Source organism: Zingiber officinale, chromosome 1B (assembly GCF_018446385.1).
Source record: "Zingiber officinale cultivar Zhangliang chromosome 1B, Zo_v1.1, whole genome shotgun sequence".
NCBI classification, from domain to species: Eukaryota; Viridiplantae; Streptophyta; class Magnoliopsida; order Zingiberales; family Zingiberaceae; genus Zingiber; species Zingiber officinale.
The window spans coordinates 31,187,126-31,198,362 of NC_055986.1; the positions used below are offsets into that span (position 1 = coordinate 31,187,126).

The 11,237-nt window shown below is 42.4% G+C and overlaps 1 protein-coding gene across 1 annotated transcript; it reads left to right on the top strand.

Moving 5' to 3' along the window:
* Nucleotides 1-611: 611 nt before the first annotated feature.
* Nucleotides 612-6,328, top strand: LOC122036457. Its single transcript, XM_042595811.1, has 7 exons — nucleotides 612-624; nucleotides 730-926; nucleotides 1,153-1,221; nucleotides 1,315-1,484; nucleotides 1,650-1,793; nucleotides 3,263-3,272; nucleotides 3,356-6,328. Exons 1-7 carry the CDS (start codon nucleotides 612-614, stop codon nucleotides 6,326-6,328), a joined length of 3,576 nt encoding a protein of 1,191 aa, XP_042451745.1.
* The last annotated feature ends 4,909 nt before the right edge of the window (nucleotides 6,329-11,237 follow it).

Below are 11,237 nucleotides of genomic sequence, written 5' to 3' on the forward strand. Positions count from 1 at the left end.
TATCAGTTGAGGAATCAAGACTGGATTAAATTGTAGCTTCAACGTTGACCAGACCCATGTGTCTTTTTCATGACTTGTGCTGACACTATAGAGGTTAGCAAGTTCAGTCCTAGCTACCATTCTGTACCTTCCTTAAACCCCTTTAGTTCATTCCCCACTTCATTGCCCAACGCCACAACAAAAGTTGCTCAGTTGTTGTCCTACTTCATAGCAAATTTGCTAATTTTGGTCCTACTTCATAGTAAAGTTGTTCAGATTCGGATAGTGAGGTTAAGCGATAGAAGGGGATTGTTAGTTGGAATGTTATGGGGTTGATGAGTTTTATTAAACTGTGATTTGAGGATTCAAGTTGTATTGTTCATGTTGGAATGTAAGGCTCCCTAAGTCCAGTTGGGGAGGTTATTAAATAAGTAGCAGAATAAGGCTTCATGAGCATGCACGGGAGGCTTAAATTACTGAATTTCCATAAAAAAAAAGGGGATGGAGGCGAGGATAGAAGATGAATTGATACAATAGGGTTGGAAGGATCAAAATGATACGATTAAGAGGAAATTAAATAGGGGTTAAATAAATCAACTTATCTACGTTAACATCAATTAGGGGAAACAAATATGGAATTAAATGGTGATACCTACCTAAATTGACACTCATTAGGGAAACAAATAAGGGTACATTAGTCACTCCCGCTTAAGTTAATAACCTAAGCTATTGCCAACTTAATAACCCTAGGTATAAAGAGGTACTCTACAGTTCAATCACCGCCTCCTCACACGCCGTCAACCTCGGCGGAGCTGCTGTTTCAGCGGTGGAAGCTGAGGGCGACGCCGGATTTGGAAGTCGATCGCCACTGTGCGGAGCAGATCGGACAAGGGGAAACGAGGGCGCGCAATGAAAGTATCGGGGAGGACGGGGAAGCGCAAAAGCAGGCAAGTATATCTTACGGTGATAGCATAAGATCTGTGAGGTAACAAGAGGTGGAAACTCGATAGGGAGAGGTAATCGGCGTGTGATCGTTTCTGTTAAGGCTTCGTTTCTATTGGGTTTTGATTTGGGTCAATTGGTTTGCTTATATTTCGGTTTTATGATCGACGAAGTTTGCGTTGATGATGTTCGATTCTTTTGTGGTGTTTTCTGTGCTTTTACTGGTGGCAGTCGTGCGGGGATTTTTGGTGGGGGATCGGTTTCTTTCGTGATATTGAGGTTGCGATTTTTGGTGTGATGGTTGTTCGCTGGAATGCCTGTGCGAGATGCTGGTTTTGTATGGGTGCCGGATGGGGCTTTGGTTATCGTTTGGGTAAGTGGAATTCTACATAGTTCTCCGGCGATGTTTTCTTCGGATTTAACAGAGGATTGCGAGTTCCTTCAATCCCATTTGAGGTTCCAATTAACTCTTGTTTGAATCGTATGGTTTCTGGACTTCTTTCGTCGGAGCAGACTGTTATTGATAGTGCGGGGCTGCTAGGGGATTATTCTGTTCAGGACTTGTGAGTTTGGTTGGCTGTAGATGCACTTGAACTTCGATTTCTCCTCTCGAATTGTTGCCGCTGTGAGTTTTATTAGGAGGACTGTGTGATTAAATGCCGGCTTGTGATGTTTGTGATTAGCGAGCTGTGCTTTGGGTTTTCCTTTAAGGATCTTTGGATTTGCAGGTGGTTTTTCTTCGTGGTTGATAGATTTAGATCTCAAAGGATGTGTTGGTTTGAAGGTGGTTTTGTGATTTGTGGATTGGTGTTTAAGATGGATTATGGTCATGCCGGGATTACCTATTGGAATGTGTTTTTGATCGCCAATTGGTGAGGGAGTAGATTTAGTAAGATGGTGTTACTTGGTTATGAATTTATATCTTTCCTAACGTTTTAAAATTTTGGGCTGATGGTTTGATTAGAATGAACTGCAATTGGTATTGTTATGGGTTCTATAGCTTCCGTAAATTTCAGAAGACATAGAGTAGGAGTGGGTTTTGATTGTTGTTTATATTTTCCTCAACCTGCAGTAATTTTGCTTATAGGAGATTAGATATGAGTTGTTGTTGCTTGCTGTAGTTTATTTTATCAAATGTTACCATAATCCGTATTGATGTTCTGTTACTGAAAAGATTATTCTCCAATGTTTGTGATCCATCTTTTACTTCGCTAGGTCTTTATTCGTTAGTTCCCTTGATGCTAGTTAATTTCTGTGGACTAATCTTTACTTTGTTATTCATTTGTACCTTAAAGCTAGTTAAATGTGATTCATTCTTATTATGCTGATTATGAGTTGAGTTGTTAATCATTAGTATGTTTTATGCTTAAGAATGGATATGAAAAGATTCATGCGGATTGGTATGAAATATAGAATAAAAGTAATGAGTTACTGATATAGTATGATATGAATGGATTAAGTTTTCTTGTGTAGTTAAATGGATGAGTATGAGCATATGTGGTAGCAGTATGGGATGGGTGACCCGGGATGAGCTCCGGGGAGGGCCCATCCAAACTTGACTGATATGGTTAGCTTCGGCTATAGGACTGGATGCATGTTCTCTACGAGGTACCTCTAGATTCATGGGACTGTTGACTGGGCTCTAAATGTGGTTACCGGATATGTGACATATTCATCTTATTTAGCTGTATAGAAACTTTATTTACCATATATTCTTTCATTGATATGCAATAACTTAAGTATGTCTCCATTGTTTAGTCTCTTATCTCTACTACCTTATGGACGCTATGCTTTATTACATGAGATAATACTTGCTGGGTTGTAGACTCATGATGCCTACATTTCAGGTGAGGATGCGTCTCCGGGCGCCGTGGAGTGTCTACAGGCGGAGTAGGCGAGGAGGCGAGATGGACGCATGACATTGTCCGGTTATTAGGAGTGTTGAGTTTATGTTCTCCACGGAAAGAGTTTTGCCTTGGCGATGTCCATAGTAACGAGTTTCTTTGCTATACTTGTGAGGAATGATGACTTTTACTTTTGATGGAATAATATTCTTTTGGGATTGGTGTCATGCTATAAGGGTATGATAGATTGTGTGTTGTGGGTGGTAAAAAAAAAAAAAAAATGGTTTCACGACGTTTCAGTTGGTATCAGAGCGACACACTCCTAAGGGACATCATGTGCTAGCCATCTCGTTAGGAACTCGACTACTTCAGCCGATAGTTTGTAAGGTTTACATTATTATAATTCCGTATTTAATGCGATAACTTAGTCATTCTATGATTGTTATACTGATATGTAATTATGGGATATGAATGAGATTAAATTGGAAATTGTACAGGATATGGCTGGTAGAAGGAACAACAATAAAGGAGAGTTGGGCGGGCAGAACAACTAGTTTCTAGAAGGACTTACTGCACTTCTACATGAGCAGAACCGCATTCATGGGGAACAGATTCAACAAATATTGCAGGCTAGGGAGCAGGGGAGCACCCCCAGACGTTCTACACCTAGTACACAACCGGTTTACAAGCAGTTTCGGGAGCTTGGACCGACGGAGTTCAAAGGCACCACAGACCCAATCGCTGCAGAGGGATGGATTCGGTCTCTGGAAACGATATTTGATTTCATGCAGCTCACAGATGCAGATAAGGTCAGGTGCGCGATATTCATGCTTCGGGATGATGCTCGGGTATGGTGGGAGGGTGCGCGACTGATTGTAGATCTGACTATTTTGACGTGGGCCAATTTTAAGGAGGTATTCTATGGGAAGTATTTCACAGTTGACAACCGGACACGACTGGCACGGGAATTCTTGGACCTTCGTCAGGGAGATATGACGGTGGCAGAGTATGTCAGGAGGTTCGAGAGAGGACGCTATTTTGTACCTATGATTACCAGCCAACCAGTCGAAGAATTGAAGCACTTCACCGAAGGGTTGAGGCCAGCTATCCGTCATGACGTCAGGCTGAGTCGGGTCACCACATTCAGAGAGGCTGTTGACCAAGCGTTGATGTCCGAAAGAGATAGAAATGACATGATCAAGGAAGCCCAGAACAAGAGATTGAGTTATCAGGGGCGGGATCAGCAAGAGCCGGGAAAGAAGAGGTCAGTTCCGGGTCAGAATCCAGGAAAACAGTCGTTTGAGAAGGCACAGCCGCGACAGCAAATTCAGAAGACACAGGCAGCTAAAGGCACTGTTGTCAGAGCTGAAAACAAGGTTCGCTGTTCTAAATGCGAGAAGATTCACGCTGGGCAGTGTTTGACGGGTACAGATGCTTGTTATATGTGTAAGAAGTCAGGACATTTCGCAAGAGAGTGTCCATTGCTCAAGGAGCCAACCAGGGGGAGAGTATTTGCAATGACTCAAGAGCAGGTGGATCTGGACACAGCTATTATCACAGGTATGATTTATATCGCCAATATTCCAGCCTGTGTATTAATAGAATCCGGAGCTACACATTCCTTTATATCTGAGGCTTATCTTACAAAACTGGGCATTAAACCTGAACGAATGGGTGCGGAATATAGCGTCTCGTTACCGTCAGGGGAGGAATTGCATAGCAACAGAATGGTAAAGAACTGCCAGATGATGATGCAAGATCATATGGTGGGCGCGAGGCTTATTGTGTTGGAAATAACAGAGTTTGATGTGATCCTTGGCATGGATTGGCTGGTTCAGCACGATGCAGTCATCGATTGTAAACAGCGGACGGTTAGGTTGAAGCTACCAAATGAAAAACTCCTTATTTTTCGAGCAGCTTCACAGATAGCTGTACCCCACATGATCTCCATGTGTAAAGCTCGACGAATGCTAAGCAAGGGATGTGAGGGGCTCTTAGTTCACATCTCGGTTAAGTCGGGGACACAACGACCAAGTTTGGAGGAAGTGGAAATAGCCCGAGATTTCTCAGAGGTGTTTCCAGAAGATGTTACAGGTCTACCCCCGACGCGGGAGGTGGAATTCGGAATACAACTGGTACCGGGGACTACGCCGGTGTCAAAAGCACCCTACCGGCTGGCGCCTACCGAAATGAAGGAGTTGAAGGGGCAGTTGCAGGAATTGCTGGACAAGGGTTTTATACGACCAAGCGTGTCACCATGGGGGGCTCCGGTGTTATTTGTACGCAAGAAAGATGGGACCATGCGACTGTGTATCGATTACCGGGAGCTGAATCGAGTGACAGTAAAGAACAAGTACCCATTGCCCCGGATCGATGACTTGTTCGACCAGTTACAAGGAGCAACAGTGTTTTCAAAAATTTATTTGCGATCAGGATATCATCAGATGAAGGTGAAGGAGGAAGATGTGCACAAGACAGCATTCAGAACCCGATACGGGCATTACGAGTTCCTGGTTATGCCATTCGGACTCACAAATGCCCCAGCGACATTTATGGACTTGATGAATCGGGTGTTTCACTCCTACTTGGACCAGTTTGTTATTGTCTTCATTGATGATATATTAATTTACTCTCGAAATTGTCAGGAACATCGTCTGCATTTAACCACGGTGCTACAGACGTTGAAAGAACATCGGTTGTATGCTAAATTTAGCAAGTGTGACTTTTGGCTGAATCAGATTCCATTTCTAGGGCACATTGTCTCAAGGAATGGGATAGAAGTGGATCCAGCCAAAGTGGAGGCGATTCGGAATTGGGATACGCCAAAGAATGCTTCCGAGATACGGAGTTTCTTGGGGTTGGCAGGGTACTATCGCAGGTTCATCCAGAATTTTTCCCAGATTGCCTTGCCGCTGACCTCGCTGACTAAGAAGGGGGTAAGATATGAATGGACAGATCGGTGCAAGAAAAGCTTTGAGGAGTTGAAAGGAAAATTGACGACGTCACCCGTGCTTACGATCCCGGATGGTTCTGGACGGTTTGTGGTGTACACGGACGCCTCCAAAACTGGATTGGGAGCTGTGCTAATGCAGAACGGGAAAGTCATTGCGTATGCCTCACGGCAGTTGAAGGTACACGAGCAAAACTATCCCACCCATGATTTGGAGCTAGCGGCAGTTATATTTGCTCTAAAGATCTGGAGGCACTACCTTTACGGGGAACGATGTGAGATCTACACAGACCACAAAAGTTTGAAATATTTCTTCACACAGAAGGAATTAAATATGAGACAGAGACGGTGGCTGGAATTAGTGAAAGATTACGACTGTAGCATCAACTATCATCCGGGTAAAGCTAACGTGGTAGCTGATGCTTTGAGTCGCAAATTTGCTACGTTGTCGCAACTAACCAGCCAACAACAGTTGATATCGGAATTTCAACGATTGAATTTGGAGGTAGTAGCGCCAAGGGAGCAGATTAAGTTGTCAACATTGATCGTGAAGTCAAATTTACTAGATCAAATTCGGGAAGGACAGCTGGTGGATCAACAGTTAACAGAATGAAAGAGGAAAGATGAAGAGAAAGGGCACACTATTTACTCTACTGTGGGTGGAGTTGTGCGATACAAGGATCGCATCTGGGTGCCTAAGACGGGTACACTTCGAGAGAATCTCATGAATGAAGCGCATAACACCCCATACTCCACACATCCTGGGAGCACAAAAATGTACAGGGATATGAAGTTATTGTATTGGTGGCCGGGTATGAAGAAGGACATAGTCAAGGTAGTGCACGAATGTCTCACCTGCCAACAAGTAAAGACTGAGCATCAGAGACCAGCAGGATTGCTGGAGGCACTTCCGATCCCTGTTTGGAAGTGGGAAGAAGTTGCCATGGATTTCGTGGTGGGTCTACCAACCACTCCTAAAGGATCAAACGCTGTATGGGTCATTGTGGACCGTTTGACCAAGTCAGCACATTTCCTACCGGTAAAAACCACTTTCACGATGACACAGTATGCAGAGCTATACATAAAAGAAGTAGTGCGACTACATGGGATCCCAGTTCAAATTGTGTCAGACAGGGATCCAAAATTTACCTCGGGATTCTGGGAAAGTCTACATAGGGGAATGGGTACCAAGCTGACGTTTAGTACCGCCTTCCATCCCCAGACGGACGGTCAGTCTGAACGGGTGATTCAGATTTTGGAGGACCTTCTACGAGCATGTATGATGGATTTCAAGGGGAATTGGGAGTCAAAGCTTCCCTTGATAGAATTCACTTAAAATAACAGTTATCAAGCAACCATAAGTATGGCTCCATATGAGGCGTTGTATGGAAGGAGGTGCAGAACGCCGTTATATTGGGATGAGGTCGGTGAGAGGGCAGTTCTGGGCCCAGACATAGTGACCCAAACAGTGGAGCTAGTGGAGAAGATTCGGAATAGGATGCAAGCAGCACAAAGTCGACAAAAGAATTATGCTGATCAGCGACGAAGAGATTTGGAATTTTCAGTTGGAGATCATGTATTTCTTAAAGTCTCACCAATGAAAGGAGTACTGAGGTTCAGAAAGAAAGGGAAGCTCAGTCCAAGGTATATTGGCCATTTGAGATTCTGGACAGGATTGGAACACGGGCTTATAGGGTGGCCCTACCCCCAAATCTGTCCGGGGTACACAATGTGTTCCATGTATCTATGCTCAGACGGTACGTATCCAACCCCTCTCATGTGATCGGACATGAGTCCATGCAGTGGACCCCAGATTTGACCTACGAAGAACGCTCGAAACAGATTCTTGAGCATCAAGTACGGAAATTGAGGAACAAGGAGATCAAGATGGTGAAGATTTTATGGGGAAACCAGCAGATGGAGGAGGCCACCTGGGAAACGGAACGTGATATGCGCGACCGCTATCCGGATTTATTTGGTAAGTCAATTTCGGGGACGAAATTTTTTTAAGGAGGGGAGAATTGTAAGGCTCCCTAATTCCAGTTGGGGAGGTTATTAAATAAGTAGCAGAATAAGGCTTCATGAGCATGCACGGGAGGCTTAAATTACTGAATTTCCATAAAAAAAAAGGGGATGGAGGCGAGGATAGAAGATGAATTGATACAATAGGGTTGGAAGGATCAAAATGATACGATTAAGAGGAAATTAAATAGGGGTTAAATAACTCAACTTATCTACGTTAACATCAATTAGGGGAAACAAATATGGAATTAAATGGTGATACCTACCTAAATTAACACTCATTAGGGAAACAAATAAGGGTACATTAGTCACTCCCGCTTAAGTTAATAACCTAAGCTATTGCCAACTTAATAACCCTAGGTATAAAGAGGTACTCTACAGTTCAATCACCGCCTCCTCACACGCCGTCAACCTCGGCGGAGCTGCTGTTTCGGCGGTGGAAGCTGAGGGCGACGCCGGATTTGGAAGCCGATCGCTACTGTGAGGAGTAGATCGGACAAGGGGAAACGAGGACGCGCAGTGAAAGTTTCGGGGAGGACGGGGAAGCGCAAGAGCAGGCAAGTATATCTTACGGTGATAGCATAAGATCTGTGAGGTAACAAGAGGTGGAAATTCGATAGGGAGAGGTAATCGGCGTGTGATCGTTTCTGTTAAGGCTTCGTTTCTATTGGGTTTTGATTTGGGTCAATTGGTTTGCTTATATTTCGGTTTTATGATCGACGAAGTTTGCGTTGATGATGTTCGATTCTTTTGTGGTGTTTTCTGTGCTTTTACTGGTGGCAGTCGTGCGGGGATTTTTGGTGGGGGATCGGTTTCTTTCGTGATATTGAGGTTGCGATTTTTGGTGTGATGGTTGTTCGCTGGAATGCCTGTGCGAGATGCTGGTTTTGTATGGGTGCCGGATGGGGCTTTGGTTATCGTTTGGGTAAGTGGAATTCTACATAGTTCTCCGGCGATGTTTTCTTCGGATTTAACAGAGGATTGCGAGTTCCTTCAATCCCATTTGAGGTTCCAATTAACTCTTGTTTGAATCGTATGGTTTCTGGACTTCTTTCGTCGGAGCAGACTGTTATTGATAGTGCGGGGCTGCTAGGGGATTATTCTGTTCAGGACTTGTGAGTTTGGTTGGCTGTAGATGCACTTGAACTTCGATTTCTCCTCTCGAATTGTTGCCGCTGTGAGTTTTATTAGGAGGACTGTGTGATTAAATGCCGGCTTGTGATGTTTGTGATTAGCGAGCTGTGCTTTGGGTTTTCCTTTAAGGATCTTTGGATTTGCAGGTGGTTTTTCTTCGTGGTTGATAGATTTAGGTCTCAAAGGATGTGTTGGTTTGAAGGTGGTTTTGTGATTTGTGGATTGGTGTTTAAGATTGATTATGGTCATGCCGGGATAACCTATTGGAATGTGTTTTTGATCGCCAATTGGTGAGGGAGTAGATTTAGTAAGATGGTGTTACTTGGTTATGAATTTATTTATTTCCTAACGTTTTAAAATTTTGGGCTGATGGTTTGATTAGAATGAACTGCAATTGGTATTGTTATGGGTTCTATAGCTTCCGTAAATTTCAGAAGACAGAGTAGGAGTGGGTTTTGATTGTTGTTTATATTTTCCTCAACCTGCAGTAATTTTTCTTATAGGAGATTAGATATGAGTTGTTGTTGCTTGCTGTAGTTTATTTTATCAAATGTTACCATAATCCATATTGATGTTCTGTTACTGAAAAGATTATTCTCCAATGTTTGTGATCCATCTTTTACTTTGCTAGGTCTTTATTCGTTAGTTCCCTTGATGCTAGTTAATTTCTGTGGACTAATCTTTACTTTGTTATTCATTTGTACCTTAAAGCTAGTTAAATGTGATTCATTCTTATTATGCTGATTATGAGTTGAGTTGTTAATCATTAGTATGTTTTATGCTTAAGAATGGATATGAAAAGATTCATGCGGATTGGTATGAAATATAGAATAAAAGTAATGAGTTACTGATATAGTATGATATGAATGGATTAAGTGTTCTTGTGTAGTTAAATGGATGAGTATGAGCATATGTGGTAGCAGTACGGGATGGGTGACCCGGGATGAGCTCCGGGGAGGGCCCATCCAAACTTGACTGATATGGTTAGCTTCGGCTATAGGACTGGATGCATGTTCTCTACGAGGTACCTCTAGATTCATGGGACTGTTGACTGGGCTCTAAATGTGGTTGCCGGATATGTGACATATTCATCTTATTTAGCTATATAGAAACTTTATTTACCATATATTCTTTCATTGATATGCAATAACTTAAGTATGTCTCCATTGTTTAGTCTCTTATCTCTACTACCTTATGGATGCTATGCTTTATTACATGAGATAATACTTGCTGGGTTGTAGACTCATGATGCCTACATTTCAGGTGAGGATGCGTCTCCGGGCGCCGTGGAGGGTCTACAGGCGGAGTAGGCGAGGAGGCGAGATGGACGCATGACATTGTCCGGTTATTAGGAGTGTTGAGTTTATGTTCTCCACGGAAAGAGTTTTGCCTTGGCGATGTCCATAGTAACGAGTTTCTTTGCTATACTTGTGAGGAATGATGACTTTTACTTTTGATGGAATAATATTCTTTTGGGATTGGTGTCATGCTATAAGGGTATGATAGATTGTGTGTTGTGGGTGGTAAAAAAAAAAAAAAAAAAAAATGGTTTCACGACGTTTCATGGAAAGTCATGATTGTTTATGTAGTTGTGCTCTAAGAAAGGCTAAGTTGAGGTATTGTTGGGATTTAGTCTTCTTCCTTGCTTTCAGAACATGCTGTACAGATTAATGGGGTTACTAGAGGTTTTGGCTTAGCTATTTCTGGACAGAATTATAGTGTTCTAAATGAGTTATCCTTGTGTGTTTTTCCTCATGCTTTGGCTGCTGTAAAGAATTGTTTAGATGGGCAAGAATGGTTATAATTCCGGGATTTTAGAAAGGTTTGGATGAATTTGGTTTGATGTAAGTTTGGGTTCTATATTTTGGAAGATAATTCCTATACCGATTATTGAGGTTAGTTTAGTCTAAAGGTGAGAAGTATGTGGGTGATTTAGTTATGCAAGTAATAAGTTTAGAATAGAAGTTTAGTTTAGAAGATGAGAAAAGAGATTTATATGTTGAACAATGTAGATTTTATAAAGTATTAAGATGCAGATTTTGTTAAACTTAGTATGCAGATCTTAGATAAGCTTAGTATGCAGATTTTAGATAAGCTTAATATGCAGATTTTAGTTAAGCTCAATATGCATGGTGTAATTTGTAGCTTAGTTTTTACTTGTTAACTCCATGAGCATTGTAACGACCACCCTTCTTACTACTACTACACTCTAAGGATGACCGTTACTTGACTACTAACTCTACTTAACCGGTATGATTAAAAATCACATGGAAACCCTACCGAAAAATTTCGGCAGAATCTCCCCTGTACCGGTGACCAAATCAACAATATAAATAATATATACTCAGCCACAGGCGGCTGGAACA